Source organism: Rhinatrema bivittatum, chromosome 11, assembly GCF_901001135.1.
Source record: "Rhinatrema bivittatum chromosome 11, aRhiBiv1.1, whole genome shotgun sequence".
NCBI classification, from domain to species: domain Eukaryota; kingdom Metazoa; phylum Chordata; class Amphibia; order Gymnophiona; family Rhinatrematidae; genus Rhinatrema; species Rhinatrema bivittatum.
Window position 1 is genome coordinate 74,497,063 of NC_042625.1, and position 17,509 is coordinate 74,514,571.

General features: G+C 42.7%; 3 protein-coding genes across 6 annotated transcripts in view; 2 read left to right on the forward strand and 1 right to left on the reverse strand.

The window, feature by feature from the left end:
• The window catches only part of LOC115072972 (cytochrome P450 2F2-like), a 61,298-nt gene extending 47,049 nt beyond the window's left edge, over nt 1-14,249 (reverse strand). Inside the window, exons 1-2 of one of the 3 annotated variants that reach the window (XM_029571031.1) lie at nt 14,222-14,249; nt 13,288-13,410 (exon numbers count right to left, since the gene is read on the reverse strand). In XM_029571031.1, the coding sequence (XP_029426891.1) occupies nt 13,288-13,363 (76 nt within the window). In that variant the 5' untranslated portion in view covers nt 13,364-13,410; nt 14,222-14,249. Of the gene's footprint in view, nt 1-3,168; nt 3,211-5,660; nt 5,910-13,287; nt 13,411-14,221 lie in introns of those variants that run through there. The other 2 variants (XM_029571033.1, XM_029571034.1) reach the window with 2 other exon arrangements.
• Nucleotides 5,341-17,509, forward strand: part of LOC115072973 (cytochrome P450 2F2-like) — an 80,631-nt gene continuing 68,462 nt past the window's right edge. The window contains exons 1-2 of one of the 2 annotated variants that reach the window (XM_029571036.1): nt 5,341-5,499; nt 5,601-5,712. The gene's annotated coding sequence lies outside the window, so the exon portion shown is untranslated. Of the gene's footprint in view, nt 5,500-5,600; nt 5,713-16,707; nt 16,839-17,509 lie in introns of those variants that run through there. The other variant, XM_029571035.1, reaches the window with a different exon arrangement.
• The window catches only part of LOC115072975 (cytochrome P450 2F3-like), a 175,214-nt gene continuing 174,460 nt past the window's right edge, over nt 16,756-17,509 (forward strand). The window contains exon 1 of the mRNA XM_029571044.1: nt 16,756-16,838. The gene's annotated coding sequence lies outside the window, so the exon portion shown is untranslated. The remainder of the gene's footprint in view (nt 16,839-17,509) is intronic.

The window sequence follows — 17,509 nt, forward strand, 5'->3', positions numbered from 1 at the left end:
GCTCTCTTGGCTGAGAGGCCCATATTGCTAACATACATGGGAAGGAAAAGAAAAATAAAGGCATTTCCTGCAGAACCATCTACTTCAACGGTAATGGGTCCAAGGGACATTCATATTACTCGTACAATAAATATTGATTCCTCAAACCCCAATCCGGAAGTTTCTTTTTCATTGGGCTCCATAAGGAGTCCTGTCCAGCATTCGTCTCCACAAAACTTAGAATTCGGGACTAATATTGGAGTAGAAAATCCAAATGTTTTGACTGTTATAGAATCTCCTACAGATAAATTTGTTGACTTAGAAAGTGGAGCTGTAGCAGGGAGGGTGGAAAACCCGATACAGGCAACTACTATAGAGAGGGTTAATGATAGTATGGAAATATCTGATTTGAGAAATGTAACTTTAATTGATGTATGGAGATCTGTAAACAATATGGAGAAATTGTTTGTTCAGGCAATGGCTCAATTTGCTTTTTCTAATACTGAGATAAAGACTAAGTTACAGGAACACACAGACCGTTTAGATAAGTTAGAGAGTCAAAGTGTGGTAAATGAACAACGTTTCCAATATAAAACTGGCAAATGCTTTGTTTATTAAGGACAGCCTTGTGACACAGAGACAGATTGAAAATCTGGAAAATGGGATGAGAGTGGAAAATCTCCGTCTCTTAAATTTTCCTATCACAAGGTTGTTATCAGCAAATGAACTATTTCGAAAGCATTTGGGTGAGACATTGCAAATACCAACTAGTAAAGACATGTTAATCTCTAAAATATTTTATGTCCCTCGAACCAGAGTCAATAATGCCGATCAAGGGGAGATCTTTGATGTTGTGCAAGATGTTAGCCCTAACTTAACATCATTTTTGGAGACATCAGTGGATGAAATTCCAACTAGGGCTACACTTCTAGTTACCTTTGTGAGTGAAACAGATACAAATCTTGTTTTACAAAAATTCTTTAAGAATAAAGGGGTAGATTTTATAAATTTACACGCGCGTGTACTTTTGTTCGTGCACCAGGCGCAAACAAAAGTACGCTGGATTTTATAAGATACATGCGTAGCCGCGCGTATCTTATAAAATCCGGGGTTGGCGCGCGCTGCCTGTTCCCTCCCAGACCGCTCCAAAATCGGAGCGGCCTCAGAGGGAACTTTCCTTCCGCCTCCCCTCACCTTCCCCTACCTAACCCACCCCCCCGGCCCTATCTAAACCCCCCCTACCTTTGTTGGCAGATTTACGCCTGCCGAAAGCAGGTGTAAATCTGCGCGCACCAGCGGGCTGCTGGCGCGCCATTACCCGACCCGGGGGCTGGTCCGGAGGCCTCGACCATGCCCCTGCGCCGGTGCCACGCCCCCGGACCCGCCCCAAACCGCCCCTGACACGCCCCCAGACACGCCCCTCCTGCCCCTTTTACGAAGCCCCGGGACTTACGCGCGTCCCGGGGCTATGCGTGCGCCGGCAGCCTATGCAAAATAGGTGTGCGAGTGCCCTGCGCGCGTAAATCCGGCCGGATTTACGCGCGCAGGGCTTTTAAAATCCGGCCCAAAGATTTTTTGTTTTGTGGAGGGAAAATTCAGATTTTCCCTGATGTTGCAAAACGCACTCAGGCAAGAAGGAAACAATTTATGTTGTTAAAAGAAGAGTCTTAGCCTTGGGCACAATGTATGTACTAAACTTTTCTTGCAAATGTTGTATAACACTTGCTAGGAATAAATTCATATTTTATGAACCTTCACATCTGGAATCTTTTCTTTTGGATAAAGAAATTAGTAAATAAATTCTTATAAATATCTTTGACGGGTTTAGGAGTTATAAGGATTGATAAATAATAGTAGAAAGATATCTCAGAATTTCGGTATATAAAAATTATAAATAAATAAATAAATCTCTCATGGATAATATATGATATTGTATATAGATTTTCCTGATGTCACACTCCCCGGTTGAGGACTAATTGAATGTGTAACAGGATTTCATATTTTGATGTATTTTTTCTTTCTGCAGTATATGGAATGTTACTATTCATATTTCTTATGTTTTTATTGGTGTAAACATTGATAAATTCAATAAACTATAAATACAAATAAATAAATAAATAAATAAATATATGGGCCGGATTCTCAAAAGGTTATGCGTGCTGGGCCTATTTTCAAAAGGCCTGGCGACGCATGTAAGTCCCAGGACTTTACAAAAGAGGCGGGGAGGGAGTGGGACGGTTGGGGGCAGGGCGAGGCCAGAGGCCTGAAGCCATCACTGGTAAGGCAGAATGCTATTGCAATGGTGGGGAAATTCATTGTGGGAGTGGAGAGAGAGAGAGAGGGACATGCTAGGCAGGGGATAGAGCTAGAGACAGGGATGCTGATGAGTGGGAAAATCTGCCTAAAATTGTCTTATTGTCCTGGCTTCTGTCCACCAAAATAAACTCAGATATTCACCCAGAAGAATAATGAGTCACATTTCTCCACTCATTTTTTCCTGTTTTTTGTTCTTGTCATAATAAACCCTGATAAATTCCCAGGAAAACCTTAAAAAATAAAAAACAAAAAATGAAGGTCCCTAAACATAAGTCAGATTGTAGAAAAATGCTTAGCGATTCCGTTGGACGGAGGGACTCCTTCCCCCAGAAACAACACCCAGTGACTCATCCGGCACTGCAGCCGGTAACCAAAACTGCAAATGTACTTGAAGGAAGGGGATCTGATTAGATCTAGATCTTCAACATGCAACTCTCCAGCCTGGCCCTTAGAAAAACCGAATGGATCGTGGAGCCTCACCAATGATTATCACTTCCTAAAGCAAATTTCAAAATCAATGGTGCCAGTGGCAGCTTCATTCCCTGAAATGATTTACAAACCAAAGCTTCAATGTGTAAATTGTCAGTCTTAGACATATATCTAATGGTTTTTGGAGTCTGCCCCTGACAGCTGAATGTCAGTACAAAACAACATTTCAGTGGCAAAATCAACAGAACGCATGGACAGTACTTTCCCAGGGCAGTGGGTACAGCAGAAGTTTACATTACAGAGAATTCTGCAGCTGCCATATAGAAAGAGAGAAAGGGGGAGAGGTGTGATGAGAAAGATGGTGTGTGTGCATGGCTGAGTCTCTCTGCCCAAGTCCTTGCTGGTTCCATCCTTATATCATTAAGTTTTATTGCTCTCATTTACATTTGTCTCTGAAGTTTTGCTTTTCACATGTAGATGTGACTCCTAGGATGGAAAGAGATAGAAGGTCACGGATAGTGCAGTATTATCCAGAAAATCATTGGGCCTAGTCATGCTAAGCAAGCTCACAATACTGTCAGACGTCATCGTGGACAAAATGTTGAAATCCTTGATTGTGTGTTAAATCTCACATCATATATTGCGTTTTAGGGCTTGCTTTTGTACAGGACCCATCTGTAAACCAAAAATCTCCTTCATCTAGGGGTTCATTAGATAAAACAACTTTATCAGGTAAGGGCAGTGCAGTGATTCCACAAGTATGTGGCAGCACAACCGCTCCCTCTAGAAGGTCCTGGAGAAAATTTGGAATGTACAAACTAATAAAAATGGCATCACTTCAAACAATGTCATTAACTTAAGAACCTAAGCAATGGCAGTAGCAGATAGATACATAAAGATATTAACTAGGAATATAATAAATAATAATTTGTGCAGCAGTTGATAAAAAAAACCCCCCAAAACCAAACAGAATGTTAGGAATTATTAGAAAAGGAATGGAGAGTAAACAACTCTGGAACATCAACAGGCAGCCCACCCAGGCCCTATTCTGGGGCCCTTCCTGGACCTCTCTGACCTATTCACTGACAGCTACTGCCACTTGTGCCTTCTGGAGGGGGAAAAGTTTGAGAGTGTGCAAGTGAGAGAGTGTAAGCAACTATAAGAGGGTCTATGCGAGTCAGTGAACATGATATGAATGTGTGTGTGTATGTGCTCAGGTCAGTGTGCATATGTGTGTGTGAGCCAGTCAGTGAGTAAGTGAGAGTGTCCAAGGAAGTCGGCGATCTTGAGTGAGCAAGAGTGTGATCCAGTCAGTGAGTGTGTGTGTATGTGTGTGTGCGTGCTCAGGTCAGTGTGCATATGTGTGTGTGTGTGAGCCAGTCAGTGAGTATGTGAGGGAGTGCAAGGAAGTTGGTGATCTTGTGTGAGCAAGCATGTGATCCACTCAGTGGGGGTGTATATGGGCATGTTTGCAAGAATGAATGTTGTTTGTTAGAGCCGTGTGCATATGAGAAATTTTGTGCATACTCCCCACCTCGGGTGAATCCACTGCTATCTCAGGGTGACTGGAATCAAAAGTTCCCAATGTGTTTTTGACAGATCATGAATATGGGCTTCAAGTGAATACTTATTAAAAAATATATATATTTTGCTTTCAATTCTGGATTCTATGTTTTCTTTTTTTGGGGCACGCTCTTTCATTTTTCTCCTGTAATTGGATGGCTCTTTGTTAGAAGATCTGCTGTTAATTAAATCTTCTTTTTCCTGAAAAGAACAGAGACCAAAAAAATGAGGTCTGTAATACTGAGCAGAAATGAGGCTGCACAGTGCCTTTTTTTTGTGTTAAAACAAGCATTGCAAAGACTCGGTTTTTTTGGGTTTTTTTTAATGTATGTAGCCTCTGGGCTACATAAAGAAATGTTTCCTTCAGTTATACACAGTCTCTTCTTTGTCTCGCTTATGACATCTTATTCCTAGGGTATATGCGAAAAAAAATAAATCTGAGGCTTTCCAGTGCTTGTTAAAAGGAAGAAAAAGCCCAATGTCACCTCATTTTTTTTCTATTTATGTAGCTTTGCAAAAAAAAAGCTACAATTTGAATTGTATAACTCCAGACCCAGTCCTTGCTTTGACAACTCAGGAGTACATTGTTTCTGATGAAATGATGAACCTGTGCTATGCTTTTCCAGCAGTCTGTTGTGAGCTATAATTGAAAAATTGAAAAAGAAATGAAAAAAAAAAAAAAAGAAAATTGAAATGCAAACTTATTTTTATGCTTTTCTTTCCAAGCAGCAGCTGGTCTGCTTTGGTGGAAGAGCAGGTTTCAGCATTTGCAGTGCTGGAAAAAAATTCCCAGGTCTGAATGGGCGTGTATGTGTGTGCAAGTGACTGGGAATGAATGAGTGACAAAGCCCAAAATGTGTTTCAGGCGGGGGGAGTGGAATGTGTGTAGGAGGCGAAGTGGTCAGGGGAGTGCGAGAGTGACTGAGTATGATAATAGTCAGTGTCTCCGAGTGTGCAAAGTGTGTGTGTGTGCACAGAGTGCCTCTCATACCTCTACCACCAATATTACCTCCTCTTTATGCTGTATCCACCTCCCAACCCTCTCTCTTCTTGTCTATTCTCCCCACTCCCGCTTTCCCTCCTGTCCCACAGTGCTACCTACATTTCCATAAAGTTCTGTATTAATTATGTGCAAAAATGGAACTTTTATTAATATAATTTTTCTTCAAAGAAACTATTTTTTTTTCCAGCTTTTGTTGTTATGTGGCTTAGGTTAGTACTCCTTTTCTCATTTTCAATCCTTCCTCTCTCTTTCTGCTTTACTTTTGCGATCCTTATGCGCTCTCTCCATTTCGATTCCAATCCCTGCACAGGCTTCCTGATTGATCAGCTGCTGTGTACCTCCTTATCCCCATGCCAACAGTATTAAATACCTGCTCCCGGGAAGGTTGCTTTCACTTTACTGCCTCCAGGATGCGACGATAGGTGAGTAAATCGCTTGATTGCCCTGCACACAGCTTGCAGAATTCTGGGAGCAAAGTTGCCCGGGTCCTGGACTCCCGAGTTTGGCCTCTGCCCGCAGCCTGAACCCAGAGAGGGAGCCTCTGCTGCTCTGCAGTGGGAGAATGGGCTGAGCAGTGGCCACCGAGCTGCTGCTGGACCTCAGAAGTGGAGAGGCTGGGCTGGGGGATGGGAATGGGAAAGGAAGAGAGGAGGAGAATTAAAAAAAAACAAAAAAAACCCAAAACCAAACATCGTAGCAAAAGAACTTCGGAAACGTATTCGTCTGGCTCCTAAAAGCTTGAGCTAGCTTCCAAGTTTTATAGAAAAAAAGTTCCTGTTGCTTCCAGAAGGGAATATTTAATGCTGGGCAGCCTGTGGCTGTTAATCTTTTGTTCCTTGACTTTATTATCTCCCACAAAACATTTCTTTAGATTTTTTTTTAAATTGAACTGCTCTTTATACTTTTACTCAAAATTATAAAGAAATATTCAGCTTTAGTTACTGTAACCAAAACACTGATGAGGGCAAATGCAAGAAACTTAAAAAATCATGATGATCATCTTTAGTTTTCAGTTTCCATCATTTGCCCTCATTAAAGTTTTGAATTTTGATTAAAAAAAAAAAATCAAAAGAAATTTCTTGCAGAAGATAATTTTATGCACGAATTACTGAAGCCCATTATTGTAGCCGCCGGAAAACCTTGAACGGCGTTGGTTTTTTTTTTTTGGAACGCTGATAGGGAAAAGTTTTTATGTGGATGATGAATAACCTTTCCTAGTGAGTGTCACGTGGAGATTCAAGAAATGGAAGCTTAGTGGGGCGATATCTGAGATTAATCGTGAGGTTATAGTTTTGTAAGTGGCTGGAGTCATTATAAGATACATACGTTTCCCATGATGAAGCCCAAGTAGGCGAAACGAGGGTCCCTTCTTGTAAATAAAACTTAAAAATAAAAAATAAATAAATAATGTGAATACGGGAATGTGAATACCGTCGGGTATGTGAATATGGTATTATGAATAAACATCGGGAATGTTAACCAACATGGAGCATGTGAAAACCACCAGTCATTTGAAAAAAAGAAAAAAAAAAAAAGGAGCAGACACACATGAAAAAGAACAGTGAGGTTCATATAAATATTATCTTGGGAATGTGAATATCATCAGGCATGTGAATATTATTATTCATTCGAAGAAAAGGTATTGATATATATGAGAAGGACGGTGAGGTTATATGAACATTACTGTTTAGCAATATAAGAACTCCATTGTATTGTAGCTGTCTATATTTTGTTTATTATCTAGACATATTTTGATGTTATAATGACATTTTGTGATTTATCTGTATATTTGTTTCTGATGTGAGACTTTCTTGCATTTACTGGCAAAATAATTTTTATTATCTTTGGAAACTAGCATTTTTAAGGAGTGAATGTGGAATGAGTGTGTTTGGATTTTATGTTTTGTTTTTTTCTATACAGTAATAATAAACAAATGTATATGTGTTTGCAACGTATGGCGAGAATTTTTTGACTCATTTAATATATTATTCTGGAATTAAGAAATCACATATGAAATAATCAATGTATGCAAGGATGGGTGAAATAAAGTAAATCCTGTTCAATCGTTAGTGTCAAAACAGGATATTGGAAACTTCAGAGTGCTGGCTGAGCAGGTTTATTATAATAAATATTTACATTAATCCAGTCCCCCGACACGGCATTGGGAACTTGGAAAACTGAAAGGTAATTGCGGGCTGCACCTAATATAATTTTAAAAAATGTATACCGGACTGGACAAAAAGCAATGATGGGCCGGATTTGGCCTGTCCACCCCTTTGCTAGATCTCTCCTCATGTTTTGCACCCCTGCGTGGGTGTCTACCCTGTTACAGGTTTTGGTATCATCCACAAAATGAGAAACCTTTCCTGATTAGTTTTTCTTCAATATAGCTTATGAAAATGATGAAAAGAACGAATCCAAGGACCTGTGCTTGCAGCACACTACTAGCAACGCCTCGCTCCTTGATCTCTGTTTAGCACTACACCTGTTGGCCTCCCACTTAACCAATTTCTAATCCAGTCAGTCATACCAAAGGCGATCCGTTTATTTGTAAGTTGCTTGTCTGGAACTGTGTCAAAGGCCAGTACACAGCATCTAGCATGCTCCCCTTTATCCAACTCTCCAGTCACCCAAAGAATTGATCAGATTCATATGGAAAAACTTAACTTCTAGTAAAATCCATTGGATTCCAGAAAGTGTACTATGCAAGGTTTACTATATTGGAATTGTAAATTAGTTTACTTATAGCTTCCTGAGGGCCAAGCCCATAGCTGATGCATATTACAATAGCACTAATACCATATGAGTTCCAATTCTTTTTTACTTTTTTGCAGGGCTTTCTGGTTGGCACCACAGCAGTGCATGTAAAGATAGCATACATATTGTGATATAGTTACTTCATAAGATTGGATGCCTTTTTTCATGCAAAATCTTATTACAAATGTAAAATTTTTAATTCTATCTCTGTGTGTGTTGGGGGGCAGGGAGGCAGGATTGGGAGTACAAGGCTGTAAGATTTACCATGCTCTCCACAGTCTTGCCTGCAGCGCTGGCTGATGCATATTAGTCTTGGTCATGGCTTAATTTTCTTTTTTTTTTAAACCCTGGAGGAAATAGGCAGTAGGGAAACTGGCTCCAGATTTTCAGGACAGCCCAAGAAGAGAAGGCCCAGTAGCATGGTCGTTGCAGATCCCGCCTTGTAGAGGCAGCCCAGAGGAGAGAGAGAGGCTGAGGCCCTGTACAGTATATGTATGTATGAGAGTGAGTTGAGAGATTGTGTGTGAGTGAGAGTGAGTTGAGAGTCTGTGTTTGGGAGTGAGACCCTGTATGATCAGACAGCCAGCATGTGAAAGCCTCTGTGTGAGTGTGTGTGTGTGATAGCATATGAGAATGAGAAGATAAATGCCCCATGGACCCTGACTGCCAGACGTCGGGTCCAGGCCTTGAAGCATGGGTCTTGAGTAGGGCATTCGCTGAGCTCAAGGTGACCTACCACTGCCTAGGCCTATGCAAGGCCGAGGCTTCAGACTGGCCTAAGTATTGGGATGGTCCTGACTCCTAGGCCCATGCCGTTTCATCCAATGTTTATTTTGTTTATATCGTTAAAAACTTAAAAATTAAAAAAAAAATAGAAATGGGGGCCTCCCAAGCCACCCCACTCATCCCTCGCACCTGCAAAATGCTGGGGCCAGGATCTTCCCCGGCCCCAACTTACCCGGCCCGGAGCGATGCAAGCCAAGGCCTAGGCCTTGCGAGGGCTTAGGCCGAGGGCGCGGCAACTTACCATGGCCTTGGTAACCTACCATGGCCGTGACCTCGGCCTAAGCCCTCGCAAGGCCTAGGCCTTGGCTTGCATCGCTCCGGGCCGGGTAAGTTGGGGCCGGGGAAGATTTTGGCCCCAGCATTTTTTGGGTGCGAAGGATGGGTGGGATGGGAGGCCCCCATTTCTTTCTTTCTTTCTTTCTTTCTTTCTTTCTTTTTTTTTTTTTGTTTATTTAATGTTTTTAATGATATAAACAAAATAAACATTAGACGAAACAAAATTTGTTGAAAATCAAAAAGAAAAACTAATTGAAAATGTTTCTTCTTCTCACCCATTAGATTCTCTAGAGGGGTCTTTTTTTTTTTTTCTGTTTTTTGATTTGTTGTATTTGATGGGTTTTATGAGGCATTCTTCATTTTGTGTCATGTATCTTCTATAGAAGATATATAAAAGGCTTGTGTTGTCAGACTATTGTGGCTGTTTGTGGCCACCAGGTGGTGCCTGGAACCATGAAAAGTTAGAATTTGCTATGTAAGCAGAGACAAGCGGCCCCCTCCTCACACACACAGATACATACACCACATATATATACATATAGGGCCAGATTTTAGTACCTACGCGCGGACGTAGATTTGTGCGCGCAACCCGGCGAGCATAAATCTATGCCCGATTTTATAACATGCGCGCACAGCCACGCATATGTTATAAAATCCGGGGTCGGCGCGCGCAAGGTGCACACTTGTGCACCTTGCGCGCGCCGAGTCCTAGGGGAGCCCCAATGGCTTTCCCTGTTTCCTCCGAGGCCGCTCCGAAATCGGAGCGGCCTCGGAGGGAACTTTCCTTCCGCCCCCCCCCCCCCACCTTCCCTTCCCCTTCCTAACCTGCCCTTCAGCCCTACCTAAATCCCCCCCTGTCCTTTATTTTAGAAGTTGCGCCTGCCTCCGGGCAGGTGTAGGTTGCGCGCGCCGGCCGTGTGGCCCTACGAAGACCTCTGGCCACGCCCCCGGACCGCCCACACCCCACCCCTTTTTTCAAGCCCCGGGACATATGCGCGTCCAGGGGCTTGCGTGCGTTGCTGAGCCAATGCAAAATAGGCTCGGCGCGCGTAACCCCCCTGCGTGCGTAAATCCAGCTGAATTTACGTGATTAGGGCTTTTAAAATCTGCCCCATGGGCACACAACATTTTTCACTTGTAATTATTTAAATTATAGACAGTGCAGTAGTTTATGCTTCTGTGACTCCTATTTCTCTCTATATTTCATATTTTGATATTTTATTCAAGGTGAAAGGTGTCATGAAACCTGTCTTTAAGGATTGGTACATGAAGCATGCACACAGAGTGATAACATTTCATTGAATATTAGACCTAGCTTATTTTTCTAGAGAGGTCTTTTTTTTTCTATTTTTTGATATGTTGCGTTTGATGGGTTTTATGAGGTATTTTTCATTTTGTGTCATGCATGGGTTAGTAATTAGTTAAATATTTATATATAAGTCTGGGCCCCGGACACCTGCCCCATGGAAGACTAACACTGAGGGCAGTGGACGACACAAGCTATCCTCCAGTCTTTTATTTATTTATTTGGTTAAAAAAACTCGTAGCCTGCTACCTCCTATAAATAGTTTGGTGTGGATAACACTTAACACACATGATAAAAACATTTTAAATCCCTCCTTACCCTACCTGTACCCCTTTCGCTCACCGACTCTGATGACAGCGAGGCAGGAGGAGGAAGCCTTGTAGCGCCTCTGGCATGACCACCCTCCTCCCCTTCCATGCCCCGAACATCATAGCCACGTGCTTCAAAGCCCGCCATGGCGCTTGAGCCCCGGCACAGCAGGGAGGAAGCACGTGCCAGAGGTGCTACAAGGCTGAAGATCAAATATATTCATTTTTTTTGCTTTAAATTAGAGCATTTTTCTCACTAGTATCCATCCATCTATCTCCCTATCTATATTTGACAGAAAATTAGAAAGATGGTAAGTTTGGAAAATGTCCATCATTCTAATGAGCTCTAGAACTTATTGATATTAGTAAATTTGACCAGATTTTGCACTGTAGTACATAATGCAACAGCCTGTGATAATTGTATGCAAGCTATACATTCTGCTTTTGATTTCCTGTAGCCCTACGCAGTGCCAGTAGGTGAGTGCTGGCCACCTGCTGTTGAGATCAATCACCCAGAAGTTCCAGATATCTGGGAAGGAGGGGCCAACAGAGCTTGGGATACCTTTGTTGTCTGCTGGGAGCAGTGCCTTGATGTTTGTTGAGGATAATATTACCAGGAATCCAATAGGCATGAGAACGCCAAAGAAAATGCAAACCCACACCTTTTTCTACTGCAGGAACTGACAAGAGACCTGGTATTTATTACTGACGGAACAAGTCTGAATTGCTGACTTCAGGGAAATGAGAATGAAGAACAAAATAATTGGTGTTTGACATGTCTCTTTCCCCTAAATAAGAGCAAAAATAAAAAAACAGATTGTACTACTCTAGTATGCAAGGCTAATAAGAGTAACGTAGAAGTGTGACAACAGAAAAAGACCATATGGCCTCTCTAGTCGGCTCAAACATACCAACTGCTTAGTTCTGTATTCCCTAGCACTCCCTCAGAGATCCCCTGTGCTTGTCCCATGCTTTCGTGAATTCAGCTACTGTGTTGTCTCTGGGCACTTTCTTCAAATGGGTTTATTTTGCACAGTCATAAGCCATGGCATGTTGGGGATGTTCTCAATCTCTCAAATTCACTGTTAATGCCCTCCTTATTATGTGCATAATACCAAAGAGAGTCTCCTTCTGGAATTCATCAAGATGCGCTTGAAAATTCTTCTTAATCAGACCAGTGGCACCCAATATGATTGGGACTATTTTTGTATCTCTCTGCCACATTTCCTTAGTTTCTGTTTGCATTTCATGGTACTTAAGGCTCTTTGCTTTCTCCATACGATCTACAGACAGTCGCAGGATCCTGACACCTCTGTCAACAGTGCCGTTCTTGCACTTTTCTCCGTCACTACACTATCTGGTTTTAGCTTATCAATCTTTCTATTGGTGGGAATTGGAATGTCCCAGGTGATCACAACTTCGTCGTTCTCTTTTCTTCTATTAGGGTTGTGCTCCCAGTGTTTGTTCGGAACATCAATGTTATAATATTTAGACTGCGTCCAATGAATAAGCCTTGCTACTTTGTTGTGCCTCTTTGCATATAGGCCTTCTGACATCGACACATCACATCCCGCGACAAGATGTATAACTGTTTCCAGTTCTGTTCCGCAGAATCGGCATTTGTCCGTTTTACTAATCTTTTCTGTGCTGGCTGTGAACCACCTCATCCGCCTTCTACTGTCCGGGTCTTCAAATACCAATCCATAGATTTGAATTTTACTGCCTGTCAACCATTGCGGTGTGTCAAATTTTGATCCACGGTGCGGGGGGTTGCTGAAATAGCTCTCTTTACTTCCCGACGTACTTATGCTTGTGCCAATTATCCTTCCTTGTGTGCTGATCTGATTCTTTCTTCTCTTGCCTTGCAAATTCTGTAGCTTCTTTAATTTCATGTACTGGTGGATCTTTAGTCATTCCCTCTATTCTCTGGAATGTGGTGAAAGAGGCTTGCCTTGGGTGCATTATTACTTTGTCTCTATCATGTCTCTCCTATCTCACCTTTCCTCTAGTCTAGGGTACGCATGTTTAGATCTTTAACTCTGTTCCTATATGCTTTATAATGAAGACCACTCTCCCTTTTAGTAGCCAGTGACTCTCTCTGATTTATATCTTTTTGAAGGTGCAATCTCCAGAATGATACACAGTATTCCAAATGAGATCTCACCAGGGACTTACCCAAGGGCAATATTACCTCCTTTTTCCTGTTGACCTCTCCTTTTCCTATGCACCCAAGCATCTTTCTGGTTTTTGCCATCAGCTCATCTTTCTGTTTGGCCACCATAGGATCATCAGGTATGAATCACCCCCAGATCCTGCTCTTGTTTTTTGCATAGAAGAATTTCACCCCCTATACTCTACCCACTCCCTTGGATTTTTTTCTGCTGCATGACTGTTGTGAACCAGAGGGATTTAAGCAGGCTTATCGACTGACAAAGACAGTAAGTTATTAAAGACAGTAACAATTACACAGGTAGAATACTGAAAAAATAGCAGTAGTCACATCAGTAGGCACACAAATGTTAAAACATTAACACAATGCTCATATACAATACAATAATGCTTACATCTCTTCAGCAGGAGACCTCTGCCGAAGGTGGTCTGTTCACAGTGAGTGTCAATGCAATCCCAGGCACTAGTCATGATGATTCCAGTCCAGGGTGAAGTCCAAAGAATGCTGCCTGGATTTTCTATTAGACATAAACAAGTATGAATGCAAAATCTGGTTAGCACAGTCTGGTACAATGGCTTGGCTTCTCATAGCAAACCTTGACTCCATCTAAATAGCACTCCCTGAGCTGCCCGACATACATGCCGATATAGCTCCATCGAGCGCACTGTTAGCTGGCATTTGAACGCACGTTTTCGATGCGCTAGCTTTACCCCTTATTCAGTAAGGGGTAATAGAGCGTCCAAAATGCGCATCCACCCCCCCCCCCCGAACATGCAAATGCATGTTGATGGCCCTATTAGGTATTCCCGCGTGATACAGAAAGTAAAATGTGCAGCCAAGCCGCACATTTTACTTTCAGAAATTAGCGCCTACCCAAAGGTAGGCGCTAATTTCTCCAGGCACCGGGAAAGTGTGATATTAAGTCGGAGGTCTTGAAAGTTTAAAAAAGTAAAAAAAAAAAAAATATATATGAAATAGGCCTGCGGCTCGCGGGTTGAAAACCGGACGCTCAATTTTGCCGGCGTCCGGTTTCCGAACCCGTGGCTGTCAGCCGGCTCAAGAACTGACGCCGGCAAAATTGAGCGTCTGCTGTCAAACACGCTGACAGCCACCGCTCCTGTCCGAAAAGAGGCGCTAGGGACGCACTAGTGTGCCCCATACGTCTGATGAAATGAGAGTCAAGGACATAAATATTTTTTTTGCCTTTAGGGACGCAGGGGGAGAGGCAGATTGAATACAAGAGAGAAAATAAAATATTTCGAAGGGTGACATAATCCAAAAGAAGCAAGCATTTTTTTGAGTCTCAAAGGAAGTGGACTCAAGATTACCATTAGAAAAAGGAACAGCCTTCTCACATCTGGGTCAGTTTGGAAAAGGAAAACAAATACATTTTCTCACTTATTTCAACTCTAGTGCCTGGCAGTGTGTCAGAGTGGATGGTTTAAAAATTAATAAAAAAAAACCAAAACATAACTAGGTGTATCCCCCTCATGGTTTTAAAGTCCCTAAAGCAGGGATGACAGCAAAGCCCAGGCCCTTTCTCACCCTCCCAGTCTTCTCTTTTTTATATGTTTATGTTTGTTTATTTTTATTTGATAACCCACTTTATTTGGATTTTCAGAAGGCATTTGACAAAGTCCCTCATGAGAGGCTTCTAGGAAAACTAAAAAGTCACGGGATAGGAGGCGATGTCCATTCGTGGATTACAAACTGGTTAAAAGACAGGAAACAGAGTAGGATTAAATGGTCAATTTTCTCAGTGGAAAAGGGTAAACAGTGGAGTGCCTCAGGGATCTGTACTTGGACCGGTGCTTTTCAATATATTTACAAAATGATCTGGAAAGGAATACGACAAGTGAGGTTATCAAATTTGCAGATGATACAAAATTATTCAGAGTAGTTAAATCACAGGCAGACTGTGATACATTACAGGAGGACTTTGCAAGACTGGAAGATTGGGCATCCAAATGGCAGATGAAATTTAATGTGGACAAGTGCAAGGTGTTGCATATAGGGAAAAATAACCCTTGCTGTAGTTACATGATGTTAGGTTCCATATTAGGAGCTACCACCCAGGAAAAAGATCTAGGCATCACAGTGGATAATACTTTAAAATCGTCGGCTCAGTGTGCTGCAGCAGTCAAAAAAGCAAATAGAATGTTAAGAATTATTAGGAAGGGAATGGTTAATAGAACGGAAAATGTCATAATGCCTCTGTATCGTTCCATGGTGAGACCGCACCTTGAATACTGTGTACAGTTCTGGTCGCCACATCTCAAAAAAGATATAGTTGCGATGGAGAAGGTCCAGAGAAGGGCAACCAAAATGATAAAGGGGATGGAACAGCTCCCCTATGAGGAAAGGCTGAAGAGGTTAGGGCTGTTCAGCTTGGAGAAGAGACAGCTGAGGGGGGATATGATAGAGGTCTTTAAGATCATGAGAGGTCTTGAACGAGTAGATGTGACTCGGTTATTTACACTTTCGAATAATAGAAGGACTAGGGGGCATTCCATGAAGTTAGCAAGTAACACATTTAAGACTAATCGGAGAAAATTCTTTTTCACTCAACACAATAAAGCTCTGGAATTTGTTGCCAGAGGATGTGGTTAGTGCAGTTAGTGTAGCTGGGTTCAAAAAAGGTTTGGATAAGTTCTTGGAGGAGAAGTCCATTAATGGCTATTAATCAATTTTACTTAGGGAATAGCCACTGCTATTAATTGCATCAGTAGCATGGGATCTTCTTAGTGTTTGGGTAATTGCCAGGTTCTTGTGGCCTGGTTTTGGCCTCTGTTGGAAACAGGATGCTGGGCTTGAAGGACCCTTGGTCTGACCCAGCATGGCATGTTCTTATGTTCTTAATCTTATCACAGTGGCTTACATTACTGATAACATTAAACAATCATGCAGGCAGTCCTTGTGCCCTGAGCATTGGGGTTCCACTGACGGGGAGCGGGGCAAGCCTCCAGAGCCCACGGTGCTGGCAGGGAGTATTTCAGACAGCCTTTCACTCTTAGACCTCTCCTCCATCAGACGCTCCAAACATGAGACCAAGTCAGGCAACAGGCTTGGGAGTGGAGGTCACAATAAAAAAAGAGATTTAATGTAACTTAAAGAAAAGTATCCATGCGAGGACCTGCAAAATCATCATCATGAAAAACCCAAATAATCGCTCCCAAAATCTGCCTCCTTGTTCACTCTCCGTCTGAATCAGTGTCCTTTTCACAGCAATAACTTCTCTTCGGCCCAAAGACTCTTTTCTTGAGCACTGCAAGCCCACTGGACTGCTAGCTGGGCAGACAGTCCCCAGTATTGCTCCTGCCAAAAAGGGGGCTTCTCTGCAAGGCTGATAGGCTCATCAGAAAAACAGGCTTATCCTTTGCAAGTCCAAAAATGTCTTCTTTCTTCTCCTCTGCACAAGTAGAACCCCCTTCTGAATCCCATTTCTCAATCCCCCCATCCTCTCAATTCCCCCACCCTACCTCCATTCGTCTCAGTGCCCCCCCCCCCCCCATCCTGTTCTCACCCGGGTCCGGCACTACTGGGTGTGCAGGCACCCAGGAGGGCAACGGACAGGGCCTATCAGGAGCAGTGAAAAGCCCATGTGGCCACCAGTGGACTCCATCCCACCGGTGGCAGATGAAGAGGGAGCTCATTTTGCAGCTATTCCTTGTATGCCGGCCGGCCCCGGGGAAAGCCCTCACGGTACTAGCTCTCCCTGTATGCTCATTTCGTGCTTTGCAAGATGAGCCTACAGGAAGTGCTAATAATGTGGAGTTTGAGTACCGTGGGACTGGCCGGCATACGAGGAGGAGCTGCAGGAAGGACTTCAGCAGCAGTGTAAGCAATCTTATCCTCTTCCAAGGAGTAAGGCATGGGGGTGGTGGTGGCAGCAGTATCAGAAGAGGAATAAGAGACCTGTGGATCCTTCCTGCATAGAGGTTGCTTGTAAGTGTAAATGGGAGCTTGGGGAGGGGGGGGGGATGGGGGATGGGAGTGTGTGTGTGTATCGATGGGAGCCTGCCTTGGTGGGGAGGGGGATGTTTTTCCATTGCTTCATTGCATACAGAGTCTGGCTTGTTGCAATTTTCAGTTCAGTTTCTATCTACACAATTGTATTTATACGTTATGGTCTCTTCATTCTGTGTTTGGTGAGGATCTGTCTGTGTTCATCATGTATAAGCGAGGTGAGGCTAGCATGTAATTTCTAGGTAGGAGTTTAGAGCAGACTGGTTTGTCCTGTTTTCCTAACAGGAGGTGTTTTTAGGGCCTAGTGTAATTGAATTTTCACAGATTGAGTGCTTGCAGTTAGTACTGTTGTGGTATGTGAATTTTACTATATTGCTGTCACTCTCTTTACACAAGGCTGTCTAAGGGCCAAACCCACATCTAACCCACATTACAATAGGCCTAAGGCTATATTGGTTCCAAGTGTCTTTTTTGCAAGGTTTTCTGGTACATCAGTGAATTTTTTTTTCTGTACAACAAACTGGTGCTAGCTACAGGGTCCAGTCGGCACCAATTTTATGTACTGGTAGGTGGGACAAGAGCACCTGGGGATCATCCCTGCACAATACAGAAAATAGGTTCATGGGAGTGGGTCAATTGTGACAGTTTGG